The following is a 26889-nucleotide window of genomic DNA, read 5'->3' as shown; positions in this document are numbered from 1 at the left end:
TTACCTCTGATTGCCTTCTCAATTGTGGAATGACTATGAAACAGCTTATCCACATGGAATAAACCTGCAGATTGCTACAGGTCTGCTGAAATACTAGGAAAAATGGTGACGTCTGATTTAACACATAATCCAAGGCTTGGAAAGCACATTAAACTCTTCAGATATTGGAGCAATATGTGTACCTTTGAAGATACTTTACACTGGATGTCCAAAATTATGACCAATTTCTTTTGTCTTGTTTCCAGGAATCAATCAGTGATTTCTATTGGTTTTATTCTGGGAAGGACATCATTGACGAACAGGGCCAGCGCAATTTCTCAAAGGCAATCAATGTGGCAAAGCAAGTGTTCAACACACTTACGGAATACATTCAGGTAGAATCAAAGGAGAATCGGGGCTGCTCCAGAATTAGACTTGTTTAGTGTCCAGATCTGAATTATAAACTGTATACTATTTTCACCATAATGGCCTTGGTTTTTTGTGGCAGATCAATAATGCAGAGGCTGTCAGTGATTCAGACAGCAGCCTTCAGCTAAACTGCAAATCAGGAAGTTGTTCCAATCACCCAGCCCTACCAAAACGATGCATCAAGAGATTCGGAATTCAAATATGAAGCACTTGATATTGTGGTGCTGCCACATTAGATTTTCACTGAGAGAGTGGTATTTTACGGTCTTGCTCATCCCAAAAACATAAAAACCCACCCAAGCTCAATGGATATTTCTATTGTCCACCCCTTGCCCACTCCGATTCCCGATTGGCGGATGAGGTGGTAAAATTTTGGCCATGATATCAGAAAATGTTGGGATGCTCCATTTAAGTGTAATTTTAGTCATTATTGGTGGGAATTTCCGGCCACGTTCATCCCAAGACTGGAAAATCCTGCCCGAGATCAACGGACCTTTGCAAGGTCAGCCCCCCCATACCTCCCCACCCCCATGGTATGATTCCTATGGTGGGCAGGATGGGAAAATTCCACCTTGTAAAACTGGAACTGAAATTTGCATTTTGCAAGTGTGGATTTTCGCACCTTCAGATTTTATTTATTCTTGGAGGTTATTAAAAAATTAAAAACTGAAAAACTGAAAACTTTTCCTTTGTTGTTTTTATCTCCATAATTCTTTCCCTCTCTCTATTTTGCTTTCAGTACATGATTTTACATCAGATTAAATATTCCATTTTACACTACTGGTTCGGGTTCTCCATCACCCAGTAAGAATTTTTCATTCTGATCGGTTCAGTAGACAAGATGCTGCCTTCCCTGTGCACATAGATCCCAGAAAACCATGTAAATAACTCACAATATATCAGATCTTTCATTACCTATAAATTGAAACTTCAAAGTCCATTAAGACATCAGTGGTTAGCTGTAAGTGTAGTGAAGAGCAGTGCATTAATTTACTGCTGACTGCAAAATTGGAGTGATTATCATTCATTGACATTGTCATGCTTTTCAATGTGACTCAATTCATTGTCTTATATAATGATCTGCCAAACAATTTTCCAGGAACATAATAGCCGCAATAATTAATTGATTATTCCTTTTGCCAGAACAGTTATATAATGTTTAATATTTAATGGGAAAAAAATCAGAAAATAATACAAGGCCATTCAGCTTCTGTTATTTATTTAACAGGATTGCAGGTTGCTTTCAGATTTGATCACATTTTTGGATGGTGGTGGTGTTTATACTCTGTGCAGAGCAGAGGACAGCACTTCAATAAATCTACTGTTGTTACTTTGAATCCAAATGTGCAAACCATGTTCCTTTCTTTCTTTAAAACCCAGAACCTCTAACATGGTTAGGACATTACAGTTTTACAAGTCTGTACTTCCATTTCATCAAATCATGGTTAATCTGTTCTCAACTGTAGTTATCTGCTTTAGCTACATTTTCCATGAAACCATCACCATCTGTCAATTTCAATCTGTTAAGTGTTTTTGGTAACCCAGCATCAATGACTTTTTGAGGGAGAGAGTTCCAAATTTTTCACTACTCTTTGTAAAAAATCTTCCTGATTTCATTTCTAAATCGTCTAGCTCTTTTGTGATTATATCTCCTTGTTTTGGTTTCCCCATTGGAGAAAATCTTTTTATTCCTCCCCCTCCCATGCCTGAATCCCTTACTTCATCCTAAAGACTTAATTAGGTCGCCCTCCAGTCATCCAGATTCAGAAACATATAGACTACAACGATTTGAAATGTCATCCAAATTTGACTAAATTTGGATTTTAATTTGAGGCACACACCAAGTAGAGTGTGAGAGGTGCTCGCCTGTTGTTCTGCATAATTAAGCATAATTCAGCATAATTCAGCATAATTAAGGACCCACGCATCCCGGACAGTTTCTCTTCCATCTTCTTCCTTCGGGAAAAAAATACAAATGTCTAAGATCATGTACCAACCAACTCAAGAACAGCTTCTTCCCTCCTGCTGTCAGATTTTTGACTGGACCTACCTCATATTAAGTTGATCTTTCTCTACACCCTAGCTATGACTGTAACACCACATTCTGCACTCTTTTGTTTCCTTCTCTATGAATGGTATGTTTTGTCTGTATAGCACGCAAGAAACAATACTTTTCACTGCATGTTAATACATGTGACAATAATAAATCAAATCAAAATTTAACCTCTATAGCCATTACTAGAATCATACAACACAGAGTGAGGCCATTGGGGTGGCACAGTGGTTAGCACTGTTGCCTCACAGCACTAGGGACCTGGGTTCGATTCCCGGCTTGGGTCACTGCCTGCATGGAGTTTGCACATTATCCCCGTGTCTGTGTGGGTTTCCTCCCACAGTCCAAAAATGTGTGGGTTATTTCGATTGGCCATGCTAAGTTGCCCCTTAGAGTCCTGGGTTTGTGTAGGTTAGAGGAATCAGCGGGGTACATGTGTGGGGTTGTGGGGATAGGGCCTGTGGTGGGATTATTGTCGGTGCAGACTCAATGGACCGAATAGCCTCCTTCTTCACTGTAGGGTTTCTATGATTTTATGATTTGGCTTGTTCTGCCTCTTAGAGCAACTTGTCTGTAGTAAAGCAATGAGAAACCGAGCCTGAACTGGCTTGTGACACACTGCAGCACAACAGATGAGCACCTCCCACACTTTGCTTGGTGTGTGCCTCAAGTTAAAATCAGCCTTTGTGTCTCCAAATCTATTCCTTAGCTGACAAAGAACTAAGATTGTAAAGATTCACATAGCCTTGACATAAGTAAGATCAGGTACATTGCTGGTGATGTCAGCTATTTGAGTACAGGCTGAGCTATCTTGACTTGATCCTCTCTGGAAGGTCAGCATCGGTTCTGAACAGAAGTTCCACAGTGAATCTTGACCATCTGCCTCAGAGCGTGTAAATCAGCTGGAAAGAAAAACTGACCTATGTCATTCAAGATTCTGCCACAACATTGAGAACCGTCATTCTAATTTCAAAGGTCACAGATTTAATAGTCAACTCATACAATAAAAATGATACTAGAATTGTACTAAATTCTCTTTACCTCCTGCAGGGCCCCTGTACTGGAAATCAGCAGAGTCTGGCACACAGCAGGCTGTGGGATGCAGTGGTTGGCTTTCTTCATGTCTTTGCCCACATGCAGATGAAACTGTCCCAGGTCAGTGAGTAGGCGCCCAGCTAAATTTTGGGATATTTTGGTATTGATTCCAGCCTCAGATCATGTGTTATCTCCAGGCAATATATTTCTAAAGGACATGATGTGGAGATGCTGGCATTGGATTGGAGTGGGCACAGTAAGAAGTCTCACAACACTAGGTTAAAGTCCAACAGGTTTATTTGGAATCATGAGCTTTTGGAGCACTGCTCCTTCACGCCGACTCATCTTATGAAGGAGCGGCGCTCTGAAAGCTCGTAATTCCAAATAAACCTGTTGGACTTTAACCTGGTGTTGTGAGACTTCTTACTGTTTCTAAAGGGCAGAAAGGCCTAACGGAATATTTAACATGAAAATCTACAATAAAATGAAGTGTTTTCCAAAGAAATTACTGTAAATTGACCAAATAATTTGCTGATTGAGAATGAACTGTAAATGTAAGAAGTGTTTTCTGCAATTTCTTCGCAGCGTTGTACCATTACTTGATTCTTGCCATTCAACTGTGATCCTAGAAATTTGACAAAATTAAAGGCTTGTAATGATTTATTGCAGTGTCTGCATATTATAATTTCCAGGATTCTAGTCAAATCGAGCTACTGAAGGAGTTAATGGATCTCCAAAAGGATATGGTGGTTATGCTGCTTTCAATGCTGGAAGGTACGTATGGGTCAGTGAAATGAGATAGGACGTAAAGAATCTTAATTCCTAACTTAATGAATAAAAGTGCAAGTTGAATTCAGAATTACTCTTACTCCTGCCTGTCCCCTTGTTTGTCCTCTCATTCTTAAACTGCCCCATTTTTAACTCTGATAATTTCCTTTATGAAATAATCTTATTTGCCCAAACTCTTGGGGGCGACTCTCCCAAAAACATTAGTGCAGCGAGCCAGCAGATTCTCGCATTGGGCGGTTTGTGGAATTCAATCCTGCCCTGATTGCGTCTCTCAGTGTTGGACTTCCAGGGGTGTCACATCCACGCTAGAAATTGGGGGTGGGGATGGGTGGGAGGCACAAAGACCATTTACATGGTCATCTTGATCTAATTTAAGTGTGATTAGTGGATCCAGGACTGAAATCTCTGCGAGCAACTACCCTCCGGAGTGGTTAATTCCAGCAGGGATTACATTGCTCCCCACTAGAACTAGAAACCTGACCCTCCTGGTGTGAAGGGGGGGCAGTCGGTGCCCCCTGAGGGTCAGGCAGCAGGGGTGTTCCCTAGATATTGGCACCTTGGCAATGCCAGCCTGTGCCCCCGGCACTGCCCTTTGGGCATAGGGCAGTGCCAGGGTGTGGGGCCAATGGGGGAACAGGGCCCAAGGGGATGGGAGCTGATGGAGACGGGACCTGTGGGGCAGGGCCTGGAGAGGGAAATTGGTGGGGGTGGGGAGGTCCCGCTGCCACACTGCAGAGAGGATCGGTGGGGGAAGGAGGGAGGCCAGCAATCGGGATGGGCGGGCTGTGGGGGGGGGCGGGGGTGTGGTGTCAGGAACGCGGGGGAGGGGGGCTGAGACTGTGGGGGTGGGGAATCAGAAGGTGTCTGGAGAGCAAGCCAGCAGGGGAGATTTGGGGAGCCAGCAATTGGGCCATGGGGGAGAGGAGAGCCGGCATTGCGGGGGTCATGGGGCTGGCCAGTGATCGAATTGGCCAGCGATCGGGGGGGGGGGCCGTCAGTGCGGGGCCATTGCGCATATGTCAATCTCGGCACTGACAGATTGGTGCTTACACAGTAGGCTGCTCAGTGCATTGATTTCAGCCTCTCCAGCGAGAATAGGCCCTGTCCCCTGAATTTTAATAATCTCACTGGGGGCCTCTACAGCGCACAGAGTATGTGAGATTCCAAGGACGATTCTCCCAAAAGTGCTGAATTGGCAAGAAAACTGGTCTAGATCACGACTGTTTTTTCAGTGGGAGTTCAGACCTGAATCTCCCCAATCTGATAGTTCTGGAACTCGTGCGTGCACAGTGGCCCCGATCTGTCAGACTCTCTGTTCGCTGGCCAGCCCGGGACCAGCAAGTCCCTTGCTACCCTTCCAGTGCCACCCCTCCGGCCCTCCCCCCATGGCCCAATCGCTGCCCCCACGACAATTCCCGGGCCAGCCCCGACCTCCCCCCGCTCCTCACTGTCCCAGAGCACCCCAATGTCCAGCACCCAGCAGTGGCGATTCCCACATCTCCCTCAGCCTCACCCCTTGCTGAACCCCCTTCCCTGGAGGCAGATCTGTCCACCGGGAGGCAGGTTCCCCCCACCTGGAAAGCAGCAAACCTCCCCCCCCCCCCAGCCCCCGGTGCTCCAGTTTCCTCCTACAGTTCAAAAGACATGCTGGTTAGCTGTATTGGCCATGCTAAATTCTCCCTCAGTGTACCCGAACAGGTGCCAGAATGTGGCGACTAGGGGATTTTCACAGTAACTTCATTGCAGTGTTAATGTAAGCCCACTTGTGACACTAGTACATAAACTTTAAAGTATAATTTCCTGTAGCTGATATTTTTCTGGTGACCCCATACAGTACAATTGCTTTAATGTACTTTCTAAAACGGTGCTCCCCAATTGACACAATAGTCTAATTCTGAATAACCAGTGTTTTGTACAAAGTACATGGAGTTGACCACGAGAAAGAGGCGAAGGGTGGGATCCTGGTAGACTATGAACATGACGGTGGATTGTTAATTTTGGAAATGCTCTGGCAAGGTTTAGATTGATAGACTGGATGTATGCAGGGGCAGAACCACGATAGGAAGCTGTGCAGGAAACCTATCCAACAATGTTGCCTGCCACATACAGAAACACGAGAAAAAGAATTGGTCAAACTGAGAGAGGATGCCATTCATGTCTTTCGTTAGGCCTGTTTTGGTCCTGTCAGAACGGTGGAAACTGAACTTGTAAGTTTGAAATAGGAGCGTATCTGAGAGTTGGACATGGAGTTGATTGATGGTGAAATATTGAACAGCCTTGGGGAGGGAAGGGAGATTGGGGTTGGGTTGGGCAGCTGACAAAGATGCTGAAGGCATAACCTTTGAGAGAGGGGAAGCCACAGCTTTTCTTGTCAGCGTAGAGGTATGGTCTTGCTCCTCTGAGCCCATCATGGGACCTCAAGGAAATTTAAACCAAATTATTTCCTAGACTTTCTACTGGGTACGTTCAGCTAGTACCCATAGGGAGGCTTGTATTGGTGCCAAGGGCTGAGTTACATCCTGGGATCTGTACTTTTGTGTATTCTCTGCAGGATGGCAATGCTGCCCCAAATGATGTGGGCATGAGTGTGGAATTCCTCTGGGGGGAAGTAAGACATCTCTGATTTAATCTAACAAATACTCCATCTTCACTTTGTACCAGGGGGTTGAAATTCAGCCTCCTGTTTGCAAAATACAATGCATTTGTAGCAGGGGTTCAAAAAGGCGGCTCACCTCCACCTTCTGAAGGGTAACTAGGAATTGGCAATAAATGCCTACATCCTGCAACTAAATTAATAGAAAAGTCAAAGTCTGATTAGATCAAACTGATTAAATCATGTTATACTAAGAAAGACAAACACTTTCTTCATTCATATCTGAAAAGTTTGATAAAAAGGATGAATAATGATTCAAATGTAACATTATGTGAATTACTTACTTCAGGCAATGTCGTCAATGGGACTATTGGTAAACAGATGGTGGACATGTTGGTGGAATCTTCAAACAACGTGGAAATGATTCTCAAATTCTTCGACATGTTTCTTAAGCTGAAGAACCTGACCTCATCTGACGCATTCAAAGAATATGACCCGGATAGCAAAGGCCTGATCTCCAAGAGGGACTTCCAGAAGGCCATGGAGAGTCATAAACACTACACACAGTCAGAAACTGAATTCCTACTCTCTTGTGCAGAGACAGATGAGAATGAGATGCTGGATTATGAGGAGTTTGTTGAGAGGTTTCACGAGCCCGCAAAGGACATTGGCTTCAACGTTGCGGTTCTACTCACCAACTTGTCGGAGCACATGCCCCACGACACCCGGCTGCAGACCTTCCTCGAGTTGGCAGAGAGCGTCCTCAACTATTTTCAACCTTTCCTCGGCCGGATCGAGATTATGGGGAGCGCCAAACGGATTGAGAGGGTGTACTTTGAGATCAGCGAGTCCAGCAGGACTCAGTGGGAGAAGCCGCAGGTGAAGGAGTCCAAGAGGCAATTCATCTTTGACGTTGTGAATGAAGGAGGAGAGAAAGAAAAGATGGAACTATTTGTGAATTTCTGCGAAGACACCATCTTTGAAATGCAGTTAGCCGCGCAGATCTCCGAGTCAGATTCAACTGAGAGGTCCGTGAGTAAAGAGGAGACTCAGAAGGATAAAATGGAGGATGAAGATGCCAAAATGAGCTTTTTTTCCATGACAACCATTAGATCTGCCTTAATGGCTCTCAGGTACAACGTGATGATCCTCATGAAGTTGCTCACAACTAAAAGCCTCAAAAAGCAGATGAAGAAAATGAAGAAAATGACGATGAAGGACATGGTTATGACTTTATTTGCTTTCTACTGGAGTTTACTGATCGGGTTCTCCCACTTTGTGTTCAGCGTTTTCCGTGGATTCTTCCGCATCATGTACAGCACCGTCTTGGGTGGCAGCCTTGTCGAGGGAGCCAAGAAGATTAAAGTGACAGAACTTTTAGCCAACATGCCGGATCCAACTCACGATGAGGTGCGAGGTGAAGTTGGAGAAGGAGAGGAGAAGGTTACGCAATCAACTCTGCCTTCCGAAGACTTGACTGATCTAACAGCCATCACCGAGGAAAGCGACTTCCTATCTGATATCTTTGGTTTAGACCTACGGCGCGAGGGCGGCCAGTACAAGCTCATACCACACAATCCAAATGCTGGCATGAGTGATCTAATAAATCCACCTTGTCTCACTGTTCCACTTCCAGAGCTTCGAAGCAGCCATCAGGTGAAGCATAAACCAGCCATCCTCTTACACTAATTGTGAAAGATTTGTTGCACAGTTTTTGTGGTGTTCTTGCTTGCAGTTAAATGGGATAAATTCAGCTGTTGTATTCTCCCTATGGGACAGCCATGTTCAAAGTGAAGGGAATCAGAGTGTCATCTGCCACGTTACAATCAGAATTCCAGTCACCCACCAACGGGTTAACGTGTGGAGGAGGCAGTGTCACCAGGTTCTGCGGCTGTTCTTCCTATGCTCTACCGACCTGGTCCCACACTGACAATTTTATGTGAGGGCAGGTGAGACCTGGGGTAACCAGAATGCCCTTGTCCCAGTTGAGGCCCATAAATGGTCAATTAATGTCCCAGTTGAGGCCCTTAATGGCCATGCTTCCCTACACGGCTTGGTGGCACAATGGTTAGCACGGCTATCGCACAGCGCCAGGGACCCAGGTTCAATTCCGTCCTTGGGTCACTGTCTGTGCGGAGTTTGCTCATTCTCCACGTGTCTGTGCGGGTTTCCTCCGGGTGCTCCAATTTCCTCTCACAGTCCAAAGATGTGTGAGTTAGGTGAATTGGCCATGCCAAATCAACCCTAGTGGTGGGGGATTAGCAGGGTAAATATGTGGGATTACAGGAATGGGGACTGAGTGGCATTGTTGCTTGGTGCAGACTCGATGGGCCGAATGGCTTCCTTCTGCACTCTAGGGATTCAATGATAACACAGCAGCAAATTCTAGGCCAGTGGAAGCTGGTCAGGGAGAGACTGGGACAAGCCTGGCAAGCTAACTTGCTGGGACCTTGGGTTCCCAGAACATTAAAGGGCTATGGAGCAGCTGTTAGGAAGAGCGATGCATTCCCCACTGACCTTACCAATGGCACAGCAGGATACCCGGTCATCTGGAATATTCTTCCCTTTCATACCGTTTCTCCAACCTGGGTGCACTCATTTTGAATGTGGCTGTCTACTGAAAGGGTGGGATTGTTGAGTGGACCCACAGATAGTCAGGTGAAAAAAATTATCTTTTTCTAATTTGAATTTTTGCAGTTTATCAATGTCATCAATATCAGAGACTTCTTTACACCTAAGGTCTACAATCATTATAAAATTCAAAATAATACTTCTCACAATCAATCCAACATCATTTCTCATTTCATTCCACTTGATTGAGTCTATGTGGAAATTAGACATTATATCCAGGATTTTACAACCTCACTTTTCCTGAAGCCATAAATTCCCACCCAAGATCAACAGACCTTCCCATGGTCCGCCCCTCGCCCGCTCTGATTCCCATGGCTGACGGGACAGTAAAATTCCGGCTGATATGTTTCAGCTTTGAAAGATTTAAAGCATCAAAGAGATTGGGGCCAATTTGAGCCTGCATTAGCTGTCAGTGTAAATGGCAACATGGGCCCAAAATCTCGCAAGAGTCGGGAAACAAGATTCTCGCCGGTGAGATCCCATTTCCCTGTTTTCCACACCCCTCAGCTCATTTCAATAAATTTACAGATAATTATGGGGCTTCCCCACAAAATGTTCCTCTCTTATTGATACCTTGCCAATGTGACATTCGCAACAGCTTTTAAAAACTTGGAGCAGTCAAAGGAAGTGTGCCATGGCCACAAAGGAAAGCATAGCCTTTGTGGGGAGGAGGGAACGGGGGAGTTGCATGCCTGGCTCAATCAATTTGGTGCTGCCAATCTGGCACAGGGTGGCACTACTAGCATGGACCCTCTAGGGAGCCCAATAAATTGGGGAGTGGGCGTTCCCCTTATGTGTGGTATGGGTCGAAGAGCCCCAGTGCTTGTGGGGGAGATGCTCGCCCAATGCCTATGTGGGGGAATTACCCTGATGGTTATGGGGGGGGGCGGTCCCTGCTGTTCTTTGGGGATTGGGAGAGAGTTTATTTTTATCACAGATCAGAGCACCCTTTAAAGATTGCATCCCAGTCTCTGTGGGTCCAGCCTTGTCAAAAGAGAAAGTGAAAACCACGCCCCTGGAATTTTTTGCATGGTGAACTAAAATCTGGAGAGAAAACTCGACAGTGTGGCTGGAGAGCTACACAGCGGTTTCTCAATCAGGACTCTTTGCTCTTAGAGGAAGATTCTGCACAGTGGGGTATTTTTCAGAATAATCCATGGAAGTTAATGTTCCATTCTGGCCATGCTACATGAGAATTGGCTTCCAGATTATGTTCAGAATTACACAGATCTATAATGCCATTTTTGAGCTTAATGTTCCAATTCATCAACTAATCCAGCTGGTTTTCTCCCTCTTATATTTAATCTTTGTGTTTTTCTACCTCTCTCATGACCCAACTCTTCATCTGATCCAATTCCATTGCTTACATCCACTTAAAGTTGTCTCCTTTGACTGTTCGTTTTGAGATTTAAATACTCCTGGGATTAAAAATTGGCACAGACAAGATTTAATAAGAAAAGTAAAAGCTGGGAGCATTCAAACAATTTTATTCACCAATCTTTTCCTTAGGAGGAGAAAAGGGAAAGTGATGTCGCAGATGAGAAAGAAGACCAGAAACCTGAATCAGAAAAGGCTGAGTGAGTATTTGGATGAATTTGAACATCCTTAATGTAGATTTCCTCTGAGGACGTGAAGGTGGAAATTTCATCAAATAGAATTGCACCCTCAAGTGTCACTGGGGTAAAATCTCATTGTCGCTACTTGGGTAATAAGAGAAAAAGTCTCACCTTATGAGAAACTACCCAATTTTCATTCTGTACCGGCAGATTAAAGCCCAATTGGTAAGTGGGAAATTTTGTTTGAATGATTGATGACGGATTGAAGAAACTGAAATGGGAGACCATTTATATGTGTCTTTTATATTTTTTTTCATTCATTCATGGGGCATGGGCGTTGCCAGCATTTGTTGCCCTTGTGGAAGTGGTGGCGAATTGCCTTCTTGAGCAATTGGTACAATAAGTGGCGATTTCAGAGGGCAGTTGAGAGTCAACCACATTGCTGTGGCTCTGGAGTCACATGTGGGCCAGACCATATAAGGATAGCAGATTTCCTTCCCTAAAGGTTAATAGTGAACCTGATGGGGTTTATCCAACAATGGTCATCTGTAGATTCTTAAATTTTTTATTCATTTGTGGGATGTCGGCAGCACTGGCTGGCTAGCATTTATTGCTCATCCCTTGATGCTCTTGTTTAGAGGGCAGTTGAAAGTCAATCACGTTGTGGCTCTAGAGTCTCATGTAGACCAGGTAAGGACGGCAGATTTCCTTCCCTAAAGGATAATAGCGAACCTGATGTGTTTTTCCAACAATCGACAATGGTTTCACAGTCATCGGTAGATTCTTAATTCCAGATATTTTTTAATGAACTCAAATTCCACCATCTAACGTGTCCCCAGAACATTAGCTGAATTTCTGGATTAATAGCCTGGTGATAATACCACTAGGCCATCGCCTCCTCTTGATGTAAGTGTCAATGGATTGTTCGTTTAGACGGGGAGTGGGGGTTGCAGGAGACGTCACAACTGGGTTATGTCAATGTGCGCACATTAACACTTTCTGCTGTGCTGATTTTTCTCTCACTCCCTCCTTGTCCATGGATACTGAGATGAATTGTACTGCTACCACATTAAAGTTAGAAACTCCCTAACAATGCACCGTTCACTCCAGGAATCTCTACAGTGCAGAAGGAGGCCAATCTAGCTTCATGGTGGTTTTATATTAATAATTCTCATTGAATCATGGAATCATTACAGTGCAGAAGGCCATTTGGCCCATCAAGCCTGCACCAACCACAATTCCACCCAGACCCTATTCCCATAACCCTACATATTTACCTTGCTAATTCCCCTGACACTAGGGACAGTTTAGCAAGGCTCTGTGTTTTACTATATAATATTACATTAAAAGTATTATGTGAAATCGAACATACCAGTGACTTAATTATATCTTCAACCACTGATCCGGTTATCCCCCCGGTTTCTAATCCTATTTCACTTGAAGATAACAGTTGGGGTGGAATTCTCCCATGGTCCCATAGAAGAATTTGGCGTGAGTGCAAAATTTGGTTTCGTGCCGGCGTGAATTTCCCACAGGATCTGCTGCTGGGATTGGGAAACCCGTCAGAGGCTGATGTCAACCTGATTTGTATCCTGCCAATGGAATACAGATGAAGGCCCAACTGGAATCTTCAATCTATGCCTGATTCTCCATGATTGCAATGGGAAAACCAGGCTGGTCTAAAACAGGTTTGGAACAACATGGCGCCTAAATTCTGGGACTCACCTGGACAATAACCTGACCTCCCCCAGAACTGGGAATGGAGGCCACCAGCACCCTGGACCCCAAAACACCTCAGCAGTGAGTGAAGGGAGGAAGGAGGAAGGGAGTGAGTGGGGATGAGAGGAGGAGGGTGGTGTGGTGGGGCGAAGGTGGGGAAGGGTGTCATTAATTGTCATCAAAGATGTCCATCTTCCAGCCTCGGAGCTTTCCTGGGGATTCATATTCTTTTTTGGAAGATCCACCGTCCTTCGTCAATAGTGGGTAAGTGATGTTGGGGCCTTTTCAACAGGGTGCCAAATAGGAGGGCAGACTATGCACCATCAGTCCTGCCCTGCCATGGAATATGGCGCAACATCCCTTGTTGCATAATTAATGAGGTCATAGAATCCTACAGCGCAGAAGGAAGCCATTTGGCCCATCGAATATGCACCGATCACAATCCCATCTAGGCCCTAGCTCCATAACTCCATGCATTTACCTTAGCTTATCCCCCTGACATTAAGGGACAATTTAGCATGGCGAATCCATCTAACCCGCACATCTTTGGACTCTGGGAGGCAACCGTAGCACCCAGTGGAAACTCCACAGAGACAGTGACCCAAGCCGAGAATTGAACCTGGGTCCCTGGCGCTGTGAGACAGCAGTACTTACCATTGTGCCGCCAGGCCTCTGCAGCAATCCTGCCACCGCCATGGGACTCAGTCCCTAGATGGGAGAATTCCACCCTAGGTCTGATCTCCCCCGGTATAATTGTCACAGGAAAAGCATGTAGTGTACAAGTGTAAATACGTTGCGTCCCACATGTCACACCGGAAGCTTTTTAATTTGGGTTATTGAATATTTTGACTTTGGCCTGTTCAGTAACAGTTTGCTCACTGGATTACAGCGGGGAAGATGGAGAAAAGGAGGAGAAAATCACAGAAAAGAAGTCTCGACGGAAAAGGAGACAGCGACACACACAGAAAGTTGAAGAACCAGAAGTCCAGGAATCTGCCTTCTGGAAGAAAATTACAGCATATCAACAGAAGTTGCTTGTAAGTGCAACATTTTATCTGAGTTTAGTGTAGATTCATTGGATTTTTTTGTCAGTTTAACATCAGAGAGTGATCATTTCAAACCATTTTCCACCTGCATATTTTCTACTGCTCACACTTCAGATTGTACACAGTAGGTGTGGCATGCTACATAAATTTTACTATTTCAGTCAGTTATCAAATTCAGACTAAGTGATAGGAGGGATAACAATTAATCACTGCATGCTTGGAAATTGGTCACATTATTTTACTTGTGTTCGGTGAATGAAATGTTTTGGGAAGCATATTTATGCATATGAGGGGTATTGCTTTTCATCCGTATAAAACAGTGTCAAACTTGTCACTTTGGCAAGAAAAATAACTTGGATTTGTGGATTTTCAGAGCTCCAGAAAGAAAGATTGGGGCGATGTTTTCCCAGAAATTGGCAAAAGCCAATAGCAGGTAGGAAAAGTGGCGTTGAAGCTGCCAACAGCAATGGTAGCTTTCTCTGCTGTATTGTCCAGCACATAGAAAAAAAAATCCAAGTGGACGGCAGGCCCTACGATGTATCGATGGTGGGCAGCCCCTGATTCGCCCACCCCAACAGCAACTTAGCCTCTTGAAGGTCCGGTTGCCATTTTAAAGGTCACCCCAGGACAAAAGAGTTGGAAGTATGGGAGGGTAATGTGCCAGTCAGGAAAGTGGACATGAAGAGTGTTGGATTAGCCCTTGGTCCTACTGAATGGCAGAGCAGGCTTGGGGGGCCGAACAGCCTACTCTTCATAGAATCATAGAACCCCTACAGCACAGAAGGTAGCCATTTCACCCATTGAGTCTGCATCAACTTTCTGACAGAGCATCTCACACAAGTTCCCCCCCCCCCCCCCCCCCCCCCCACCCACAACCCTATCCTCGTAACCCCATATATTTTACCTTGGCTAATCCATCAAACCTACAAGTCTTTCAGACTGTGGGAGGAAAGTGGAGGACCTGGAGGAAATCCACGCAGACATGGGGAAAATGTGCAAACTGTACACAAGCAGTCATCCAAGGCCAGAATTGAACCCAGGTCCCTGGTGCCATGAGGCAGCAGTGCTAACCACTGTGCCACCATCATATCTATTATTCCTATTTTTTACGGTCTTATGGTTTTAATTCTGTACATGGGAAGGTGTACTTCAGTGTTACTTTCCCATGTTGATTACATGAACTTTTAGGCTACATTTACTGTCTTCAGAAATTTGTTGTTTAGAATTTTGTTTATGGTAAAATATTCCACCGTACATTTGTTCCTCCCTTTCCAGAATTACTTTGCACGTAACTTCTACAACATGAGGATGCTGGCACTGTTTGTTGCCTTTGCAATTAACTTCATTCTCCTCTTCTATAAGGTAAGAGGTTTGTATTCTTGTACAATTATTTGTGGGGGGGGGCGGCGAGGTCCCGGGGTGGTGAGTGGGTGTGCAGGTGATGAAATTCAGTCATAAACACTGTGCCAAAAAAATAGCTTCTCGTTGCCCAGAATGGTTGTCCTTCCTGCATCATGACTATCTTTCTCACTATGAGGCTTTATTTCACTGACATAAATGATGTAACAATACATGATGATTGATCTTATCAAAGTTAAAGAGACTGGAGGCCTTACTTAATTCCTGCTTCAACCATCAGCATAACCGGTGACACGGGCCCGAAATCTCTCAGGAGTCGGGAAACAAGATTCTCGCTGGCGAGTTCTCGTTTCCCTATTTTCCATGCCCCCTCACCGCATTTCAATAAATTTACATATAATTATTCCCCACAATGTGTTCCTCCCTCACCTCCCAAAAAGGGGGGGAGCCTAAAACAGATAAACTATAAGCTTAACCTCTGTCATCGGGAAAATGTTAGAGTCCATTCTGAAGGCTATAATAGCAGAGCATTTCGAAATACTTGACATAACCAAGCAGATTCAGCATGGCTTCCTGAAGGGGAAATCATACCTCAGAAAGTTATTAGAATTATTTGAAGTGGATATGAGCAGGATAGATAAAGGGGAACCAGTGGATGTAATATACTTGGATTTCTAAAAAGCGTTCAATAAGGTACCACACAAAAGGCTACTTAATAATATAAGATCCCATACTGTTGGGGTTAGTATCTTAGCAAGGACAGAGGATTGGCTAACTGATGGAAGACAGAGGGTGGAATTTTGCCATTTTGCTCTGCCCACCAATGGGCAAAGCGAGCTGGTAAAATTGCATGACAGTTGAGAAATCAGGATCATGCCTGGGGTCAGGGCCTATGGGGTCTATGAGGCAGGGCCTATAGGGGCAGGGCTTGAAGGGATGGCCCAATCAGGGAAGGAGGGGGAGACCACTGCACACTCTGCCTGTGATTGGTTGGGGAGGGGGAGCAGTGGGGGCCCATTGCCGCTCCGCAGGCGATCGGATTGAGGAAGAGGGGGCATGATTGGTCTGGGAGGTAGGGGGAGGGGGCAGCCTGGGCTGCATTTCTGGGTGGTGTGAGGCTCGTGATCGGCTGCAGGCCCCTGTGATTGTGGGAGAGGGGAGCTCTGACTTCCTGCAGCAGCAGAGGCCTGAAAGATCTCTCTCTGTCTGTCAAACGCATGCTGCTGGAATTGTGCATGTGCAGAATCAGAGGTCTGTGCATGCGCAATAGCTCCCTCTGCAGGCTGGCTGGCGAATTAAGCCCAGCCCATTGTCTGCAGCAGTTAGGAATGGAATAGCCCATACTTTCAATGTCCAAGTCCGTCAGATTAGGAGTGAAAATGCGCCCAAAAAACGGAATAGGAACTCTCACATTTTCACACTAGCTGGACACTTAGAATCATTCTTATAAAATTCCACTCAGAGAGTTGGGATAAGAGGGGAATTTTCAGTATGGCAACCTATAAATGGTGGAGTGCTGCAGGGATCAGAGCTGGGGCCACTATTATTTACAATACATATTGATGTTGAGCATGGAAAGTGAACGTACTAATGCCAAGTTTACAGATGACAAAAAAATAGATGGGAAGGCAAATGGCGAGGATGACACGAAGGGGGAATTTTCCTATCCCGCCCGCCATGGAAATCACAGCATGTGGGGTTAGACCAAGCAAAGGACCTTAAGTATGGTTTTCCGATGTTGGGGCAAACACGGCCAGAGAATCCCACCCAAAGAGCCTACAAAGGGATATAGAATGGGCAAAAAGTTGGCAGATGGAATATAGTATAGGAAAATATGAAGTTATGCATTCTGGCAGGCAGAATAAAGGAGCTGAATATTATTTAAATGGAGAAAGGCTGCAGAAAGCTGTAGCACCGAGAGATGTGGGGGAGGGCTTTGTGCATCAATCACAAAAAGCTAACATGAAGGTTCTGCAGTAAAAGGGAAGGAAATGGAATGTTGGCCTTTATTTCAAAGGGACATATAAATAGGGACAAAAATGAAGGGTTATCTCAACTCGAAACGTTGGCTCCATTCTCTCCCCACAGATGCTGTTAAATCTGCTGAGATTTTCCCACGTTCCCTGTTTTTGTTTCAAATTCCAGCATCCGCAGTATTTTGCTTTTGTTTAAAAAGGGCGTTGTGTGAAAACTATGCAAGGCACTTGTTAGACCACATCTGGAATACTATGGTGTGGTTCCTTTATCTATGGAAAGATACACTGACATTGGAGAGAAGGTTCATGAGGTGACCCCTGGTATGGCGGGGCTTTCTTAAGAGGAGAGGTTGTATAGTTGGGCCTGCACTCATTTGAGTTTAGAAGATTGAGAGGCGGCCTTATTGAGATATATAGGATTATCAGGGAGCTCTCCCCTTGTGGGAGAGTCTAAGATCAGAGGGCATGTTCTTAGAGTAAGGGGTTTCCCATTTAAGACAGAGTTGAGGAGGAATTTTTTTCTCTCAGAGTAGAGTGAATCTGTGGAGATCTTTACTGCAGACAACTCTAGAGGCTGGATATTACGTATGTCCAAGGCTGTGAAAGGCAGATTTTGAATCAAGAAGGGAATCAAGGGCTGTGGGGATAAGGTGGGAAAGCTGAGTTGAGAATTATATCAGATCAGTTATGATATCATTGAATGATGGAACAGACTCCATGGGTTAAATGGGCGATTTCTGTCCATTTTGTCTTCTGCTCTTATGGTCTTAAGAGCATTTAATTTGCTTCTATTGTAGATTTTGATTGGCAAGTTTGTAAACTATGTTGGATATTTTGATCATCAGTGGCAAGCTACTATTAGGAATGTGTGATGTTCAACAGGTATCAACTTCTCCATCCATAGAAGAGAAAGAAAGTATCCTTGGTGTTTACAGTCAAGAAGGTGGAACTTCTCGATGGAGTACTATGGGCAGTAGGCACAGGGTGACTGTACATTACGTTCTACAAGAAAGCAGTGGCTACATGGAGCCCACTTTGAGAATTCTGGCCATCCTACACACTGTCATCTCCTTTTTCTGCATCATTGGTTACTACTGCTTGAAGGTAAGGCAAAGGAATGCTTGCAAATGCTTCACAGAATGATCTGTCCTCTTGTTTAGCAGGTTTTACACACTCATTTTCAAAGATTGTGTTCCAAGAATCAAACTGAAATATAATTCAAGGTTTGAAAGATAATTTTGTCTAATTTTCATAAGTTCATAAGATATAGGAGCAGAACTAGGCCATTTGGCCCATCAAGTCCACTCTGCTATTCAATCATGGCTGGTATGCTCCACATCCCCATTTTCCTGCCTTCTCCCCATAACCATTCAATCCATTGCCAATTAAAAACCTGTCCACCTCCTCCTAAAATTTACTCACTGTCCCAGCATCCACTGCACTTTGGGGTAGCAAATTCCACAGATTTACAACCCTTTGGGAGAAGTAGCTTCTCTTCAATTCTGTTTTAAATTTGCTCCTCTTTATCCTAAGACTATTGACCTCTTGTCCTAGAATGCCCCACAAGAGGAAGTATCCGCTCCAATATCTATTTGATAATGTTAGCTAAATATTTTAGATGTATTCATTGTTCATTGATTTAATTTATTTTGCTTAAATTGCAGAATTGACTATTTTTGCAGCCCATGTTTTAAGGTGGTTACCTGAGTTTCCAGGAGAATCACTCATAGCCTACAGCAGATTACTAGGAATGATTATAAAAGTGCTTTTTTTAAAATATTCTTTCACGGGCTGTAGGCTAAGCCAACGTTTGATGCTTGTCCCTAATTGCCCTTGAGAAGGTGGTGGCAAGTCATCTTTTTGAACCACTGCAGTCCCTATGGTGTAGATACACCCACAATGCTGTTGGGGAGGGAGTTCTGGGATTTTGCTCAGTGATAGTGAAGAAATGGAGATATCGTTCCAAGTCAGGATGGTGAGTGGCATGGAATGGAATTTACAGCTGGTGGTGTGTATCCACATATATCTGCTGCCCTTGCCCTTCAAGGTGGTAGAGGTAGCGGGTTTAGAAGGTGCTGTTGAATAAGCAATCCAGCCAATCAGTCGACATCAGCCAATTGTTATGAAGCAAAGAGCAACAATTTTGAAACCATCATTTGAAACTATAGGCTTGAAATCACCACTATCGATGAAATATCAGAAGGATTTTATTCCATTGTAGACATGTTCTTTTGTGTCATTAGCTACTCAAATGCTGTTGATATGAGAAGTGGTTGACTCCAAAAAGATTAACTGGTCTGATAGTATCACTGTACATTTTATTATATCTGTTCGTAGATGTGGGTGACGCGAACAAGGCTGGCTTTTGTTGCCCATCCCTTGAATCCTAATCCAGTGTGCTGGTCTATTTATGTGTCAACCATATTGCTCTGGGTTGGAGTCACAAGAGGCCAGACTAGATAAGGAGGGCATATCTCCCCCTGCTGAAGGGTAATAGCAAACCAGATGGTTTTTAACAAAAATGTTTGATAATTGTCAAAAATCATCATCAACTTGATATTCCAGATTTGTTAATTGAATTAACTCTATTAGCCTGGGCCTTTGGATTACTAGTCCAGTGGCATTACCACCATGCCTAATTAGGCGAGGCGATGGCCACGTGGTGTTATTGCTAGGTTATTAATCCAGAAACTCAGCTGATGTTCTGAGGAGCTGCGTTCGAATCCTGCCATGGCAGATGGTTGAATTTGAATTCAATAAAAAAATCTGGAACTTAAAATATATTGATGACCATGAAGTTGCTGGCAGGAAAAACCCATCTGGTTCACCATTATCCTTTAGGGAAGGAAATCTGCTCTGCGTACCTGGTCTGGCCTATATTTGACTCCAGTGCACAGGAGTGTGGTTGATTCTTAACTATGGATGGACAATAAATGCTGGCCGGCCAGCATTTATCACATGAATGAATAAAAAAAATGTAATTTGTTTGGTTGCTTCTGAGAAATTGATACATACCAGAAAATCTTCAACCACTCTCTTCATGAGACCCATTGCTAGTAATTAGTTTTGGATGCCGTGCCGTACAATTGGTCTACATATGATGAACTTCCATGTTAACTATTCCATTATATTTTTAATTATTTGAGCTTTGTTATTTGAAGGTTGCAGCAGTTACTGGATAACTGGCCACACCATTTATTTGCCCAAATCATTATCATCTTTTTAATTGAGTGACCAAACGTTTAGGAGATGGCAATCTTTTTAATCTCATCAGTGAACAAGTATGATTTTCTAACGTAAGGTCATATTCCAGTCTATGGTTATATCAGATATTACAAAAGAATCTACAAAATGGAATGATCTTACATTTGGAGTTGTTGCGTCTTTCAGACAAGCTCATCTACTGATTTGACTTGTAGGTCCCACTGGTGATCTTCAAGCGAGAGAAAGAAGTTGCCAGGAAGCTGGAGTTTGATGGGCTATACATCACAGAACAACCTTCAGAGGATGACATCAAGGGCCAATGGGATAGGCTAGTTATAAACACACAGTGAGTAGCATTAAACATTGAGTTTTCTATTTAATTTTATTGATGTATGTATGGTTGAAAAAAAGGGGATAAAGAAATATGAGGTTTGTGCGAAGTCAACATCTTCTCCCAAAGGTAGGGAAATCTAAAATCAGAGGTCATAGATTTAAGGTGAGAGGGGGAAGATACAAAAGGGTCCAGAGGGGCAATTTTTTCACATGGAGGGTACTGAGTGTTGGGAATGAGCTGTCAGAGGTAGTATTAGAGATAGGTACAATTTTGTCTTTTAAAAATAATTTAGACAGTTACATGTGTAAAATGGGTATAGAGGGATATGGGCCAAATATGGACAATTTGGGCTATTTTAGTGGTTAAAAGAAGAGGGCGGCATGGACAAGTTGGGCTGAAGGGCCTGTTTCCCTGCTGGAAACCTCTGTGACTCAATATTGGTTTAGGACCTTTGCTGATAATGGAGGGTTATCATCAATATAGATTGTGAGGGCTGAATGGCCTCTTTTGGTATTGTCTTTTCAATGTAATTCAATGTAAACTTGCTGTGTTGAACTGACTGAAAAGTCTACTGTTGGTTTAAATAAATCTAACATTAATGTTTAGCCTGAGCTAAATGTTTTTTAAAAGACAAAATTGTACCTGCTTCTACAACTACCTCTGGCAGCTTGTTCCAGACGCCCACCATTCTCTTCCTCATGTACCTTCTCTGCTGGAACCTCAAAGAATTCCAGGAGGTTTGTCAAGGTGACCATCACTTTTGAAGACCACGCTGGCTACTTCAAGCATGTCCTCTTTGTCTGGAAATGTGGTCATTTTTTTAGAATCGTAGAATCCCGCCAGTGCAGAAGGAGGCCACTCAGCCCATCGAGTCTGCACTGACTCTCTGACTGAGTATCTTATTCAGGCCCACAATCTGCCCTATCCCCGAAACATCATGCATTTACCCTGCTAATCCACCCAACCTACACATCTTTGGATACTAAGGGGCAATTCAGCATGGCCGATCCACCTAACCTACACATCTTTGGAGTGTGGGAGGAAACCAGATCACCCGGAGGAAACCCACACAAAGAACGGAACAATGTGCAAACTCCACATGGACAGTCACCCAAGGCTGGAATCGAACCGGGGTCCCTGGCGCTGTGAGGCTGTAGTGCTAGCCACTGTGCCGCCTTTCATCCTTTATTAAGCACTCTACAATTTTCCCTTCCACAGATGGTAAGCTGTAATTAGCCAGATTAGCTCAGTCTCTGGACTGGAAACATGTGCTGCTATCCACTGCTTTGGGACATTTCCATGCCTCCAGCTGCTAGTTTTCCCTCTTAAATCACTAGTAAGCAAGATCACATCTGGTTTTCACCCCCCCCACATCCTGCCCTGGCACCATGCCCACTTGGGATGGCATCTGCCCAGGAAATTTGTCCTTTTAAACAAAATTGCTATACTTTGAGGGACTCAGGACTTATGATGGATAATAAATCTGATCTCCTCTTACAGATCTTTCCCTTACAACTACTGGGACAAGTTTGTGAAGAGAAAGGTAAAGAACAATTTTAAACTCACTTTTTCTGTGATTTATTTTTATTCTGCACACACTGGGAGCTGGGGGAGGGGAGCGGGTAAGAATTTGATTTTTTTTTAGGCGAACTTGCTGGTCAGCTGGGTCGTTCTGGTTGTGAGATTGCACGCCCACCAATCTTGCGGTTTTAAGGGTTTGTCCTCATTTAATTGCATAAGATGAGCTGCGAAGTGTTAAACTGATGCCTCGCCAGACTGGGTTGCACATTGGGCCACAAAAGCCGTCAGCAATGTCTGGAGGTGGCACTGGGGGCAGAGGGCCCAGATTGTCCCTGATCCTTGGAGGCCCACAGAAATAATTGAATACTTGCCTCCTACAGGCCTCCTCTTTTCCATTTGAGCTCCATTTGTCATGTTTGGTGGAGACCTGGAAGGTCGAAGGGCCTGTTCCTGTGTTGTAGTTTTCTTTGCTCTTTGTACTAGAGTAGGCAAATCATGTTACAGCTAGTTAAAACCTTGGTTAGGCCGCATTTGGAGTATTGCATGCAGTTCTGGTCACCGCAGAAGAACTTGGAAGAAGGTTCACCGGGATGTTGCTTGGCCTCGAGGGCGTTGGCTATGAGGAGAGGCTGAATAGACTAAGATTGTTCTTACTGGAAAGACAGAGGCTGAGGGGAGACCTGATAGAGGTCTACAAAATTGTGGGAGGCATAGACAGGGTGGATAGTCAGAGGCTTTTTCCCAGGGTGGAAGTGTCAACTACAAGGGGACACAGGTTCCAAGGTGAGGGAGGAAAAGTTGAAGGGAGATGTGCAGGGAAAGTTTTTCACGCAGAGAGTGATGGGTGCCTGGAACACGTTGCCAGAGGAGATGGAGGAAGCAGGCACATTAGCAATATTTAAGAGGCACCTGGATGAGTACATGAATAAGGTGGCGGGAGGGGGGGTGGGGTGCGAATAGAGTGCCAGATAAGGACAGAAGGTTCTTTTTGTACTTTAGTTAGGACATCAAGATTAGCACAGGCTTGGTGGGCTGAAGGGCCTGTTCCTGTGCTGTACTTTTCTTTGTTCGTTGTTTTATTATTTCAACCACTTGGTACCCAAAATGGCAGTGGGACCCCAATTTATATAATTGGACCCATATCTTTATGCTAAAAGTGGTTTACCTCTTGAATCTTTGGCCGTCCGATGGTAGGACCCTTTTAAAATGGAGCTGACAGTAACGAGATGTTTGGGCCACGCACCCTACTTTAAATCTATTTTCACCCCACTAATACCAGGTGAAGACAGTCACAGTATGATTCCTGTCTGGTGGTTCGCTCATTGCTTCTTTGAAATTGATGAACATCCAACAAGCCGATTCATTTAAAAGAATATTAACTCCAATAAAATGTATACTTGAATTTTGTAACTATCCAGACATTAGCTGTGGAAAACAAATAAGTTCAGCCAATGGTAAATTTAGAATAAAAATTACTGTTGTTGTTATTGTAGGGGGTTTATTTGCTGAGCTGCTTAACTGAGGTGTTAAATTCAATTATTTTCAACAAAGAACAAAGAAAATTACAGCACAGGAACAGGCCCTTCGGCCCTCCAAGCCTGTACCAACCATGCTGCCCACCTGAACCAAAGCCCCCTACGCTTCTGGGGACCATATCCCTCTATTCCTATCCTATTCATGTATTTGTCCAGACACCCCTTAGAAGTCACTACCGTATCTGCTTCCAATACCTCCCCCGGCAGCGAGTTCCAGGCACCCACCACCCTCTGTGTAAAGGGTTTGCCTTGTACGTTTCCTTTAAATCTTGCCCCTTGCACCTTAAACCTATGCCCCCCAGTAATTGACTGTTCCACCCTGGGAATAAGCTTCTGATTATCCGCTCTGTCCAAGTCCCTTATGATCTTGTAGACTTCTATCAGGTTACCCCTCAACCTCTGTCATTCCAGTGAGAACAAACCAGGTTTCTCCAACCTCTCCTCATAGCTAATGCCCTCCATACCAGGCAACATCCTGGTAAATCTACAAGTTATGTATGGCTCTGTCAAAATATCAGGGAGAGGTTTTGACACGAGCAAATTCAGCATTAGTAGAATGATGTCACCAGTAGAAACATAGGCTGGGAATTTCTGACCATGCTTGTCCCAAAGCCGGAAAATCCCGCTCAAAGTCAATGGACCTTTGCATGGTCCATGTCCCGTTCACTATGATTCCTGTGGCAAGATGGACAGGAAAATTCCGCCCACAGTATCCATCTGCACCGAGGCGAATGATTTTTGTATACTACAGAGTGCTGTGTTCATATGTATCTTTGTAGATGGTCTTCCAGTTAAAAAGTGGTTTATCCTTGCGTCTCATTGCTTTACCTAATGTTAGGTTCTTTCAATAACAGCCTATCGTGTTTTCCTGCAGGTTATGGATAAGTATGGAGAATTCTACGGGAGGGATAGGATCAGTGAGCTGTTGGGAATGGACAAAGCTGCTTTAGATTTCAGTGATGCGCAAGAGAAGAAGAAACCCAAAAAAGATAATTCCTTCTCTGCAGTGTGAGTAACTTTTACACCCAACCTGTGTACTGAGATGCAAGTATGAGAGCACATTTTGATTGATTTCACATCGTGTACCTTCTTGAAGAGAGGGAAGGATTCTCTTTGGAAGCCACATGTTGAAGGGAAGTTTTGCCAAAGTCATAAGGAACGCAATTTGAATTAATATTTTATTTAGAGGGTGCCTTTCATCTTTCCCTTTGGTACCATCATAAAATGAAATATGTTTCTTTTCTGTTAAAAAAAATTGTCTTATTAGCCACATAGACTGTTGGTGGCTGCCGTAGATCTAAGTTAGCTTTGTGGAATGTTTCTTTAAAATTATTCATTCATGGGACGTGGGTGTCGCTGGCTGGCCAGCATTTATTACCCATCCCTAGTTGCCCTTGAGAAGCTGGTGGTGAGCTGCCTTCCTGAATCGCTGCAGTTCATGTGCTCTGGGTAGACCCACAATGCTATTAGGGAGGGAATTCCAGGATTTTGACCCAATGACAGTGAAGGAACGGCAATATATTTCCAAATCAGGACGCTGAGTGACTTGGAGGGGAACTTGCAGCTGATAGTGTTCCCATGTATCTGCTGCCCTTGTCCTTCTGGATGGAAATGGTTGTGGGTTTGGAAGGTGCTGTCTAAGGATCTTTGGTGAATTGCTGCATCTCATATATAGTACACATTGCTGCTACTGAACATTGGTGTGGATTTTTGTAGATGTGCTTCCAATCAAGTGGGGTGCTTTGTCCTAGATGGTGTCAAGCTTCTGCGGGGTACTAAATGGCTGAACGGGAAGTCAGGGACAATTCTCCAAAGGTATCGTATTTCCTGAGTTGTTGGATATGTTTCAAAAGCCACCACTGCTTCCTGTTGTGAATGTCATTCTAAATATGATGGCTTAGCCTGTCCTACCATCGCTGCTGTCATCATTAGCATTCAGGCAGACTCAGTGGAGTGACTGTGACATGCCCTTGGCTGCCTCAAGATTGTTCACCAGCTGGAGACTATGATATGTGCGGAACAGCAGCCGGGATATGCTCTGTAATCACAGCAGGGGGGGATAAGTGAGCACTCGACCCTATGACAGTGATGATGTGCTGCCAAGGAACGTGAGTCAGCACCAGTCCCTCCTTTGCTTGACAAGAAATAATAAAAACAAAGGGAAGAGGTTTATTTTCCAGGCAAGACAAATGATGAAATAATTCATATTGAACCAATGACTCACAAGAGTTTCGTGCATAATCTAACTGGCAGAGTGAATCCAACAAGGGACAAATTGTTACACTTGTCAGCGTGACATTACATCAAACATTTGACTTAGGCTTTGATATGAACGTTCATATAAATGTTAAGTTGGTTGAACTCTGTTGCACTAAAAAATTCTGCATCAAACTCTTTCTTATCCTGCTAGATTTCAGATAAAACATACAATATTGACCTTGTCGACACCAATGTATTAACTGGCAATAACGGCCCACTCCTCTTTTCCGAATGTTTCCCCATCAATGTCAGCAAAATAAAAATAAGCTTTAGGTTATATCCGTGCGTGATTGCAGGGCATCAGCAGGAAGGAAAACAAAGTGCTGCTGCCAGTGGAAAAATCAAAATGTTTCCCATTGTTACAGGTGACATTTGCCAGATTGGGGCACATCTGTAAAGGGTGCCCCGATCTCGGAGTGCAGTGACAGGCTCCCCACACCTCCCCCCTCGATGGAAACGGCGGTCCCCAAACCTTCACCACCAAGGGGAACCTCTCCACCCCACCATTAAATGTACAGGTCACCCAACATGCACACACACACACACACACACACACACACATTGCCATATGCACACAAACACACACACACACACACACACATTGCCATATGCACACACACACACAGACACCCGCATCACCATATGCATACAGACACACATACATGCACACACACATTGTCATATGCACACACACACACACACCCGCATTGTCATATGCACACAGCCACACACCCGCATCGCCATATGCACACACACACCCATATTGTCATATGCACACAGACACACACCCACATCGCCGTATGCACGCACACAGACACCCGCATCGCCATATGCACACACACACACACACACACACACACACACACAAACC

At 44.3% G+C, this 26889-nt stretch overlaps 1 protein-coding gene across 1 annotated transcript in view; it reads left to right on the top strand.

The window, feature by feature from the left end:
- The window catches only part of ryr2a (ryanodine receptor 2a (cardiac)), a 662889-nt gene that overhangs the window by 609213 nt on the left and 26787 nt on the right, over window positions 1-26889 (top strand). The window contains exons 85-95 of the mRNA XM_080200677.1: window positions 246-374; window positions 3512-3616; window positions 4189-4270; window positions 7228-8534; window positions 11019-11086; window positions 13674-13821; window positions 15106-15192; window positions 18048-18269; window positions 20585-20715; window positions 22204-22246; window positions 24634-24767. Coding sequence (XP_080056803.1) covers window positions 246-374; window positions 3512-3616; window positions 4189-4270; window positions 7228-8534; window positions 11019-11086; window positions 13674-13821; window positions 15106-15192; window positions 18048-18269; window positions 20585-20715; window positions 22204-22246; window positions 24634-24767 — 2456 coding nt within the window. The remainder of the gene's footprint in view (window positions 1-245; window positions 375-3511; window positions 3617-4188; window positions 4271-7227; window positions 8535-11018; window positions 11087-13673; window positions 13822-15105; window positions 15193-18047; window positions 18270-20584; window positions 20716-22203; window positions 22247-24633; window positions 24768-26889) is intronic.

The sequence above is a fragment of the Carcharhinus amblyrhynchos genome, chromosome 12, assembly GCF_965287045.1.
Source record: "Carcharhinus amblyrhynchos chromosome 12, sCarAmb.v2.hapA, whole genome shotgun sequence".
NCBI lineage: Eukaryota > Metazoa > Chordata > Chondrichthyes > Carcharhiniformes > Carcharhinidae > Carcharhinus > Carcharhinus amblyrhynchos.
This window is presented reverse-complemented; position numbering and strand designations above follow the sequence as displayed.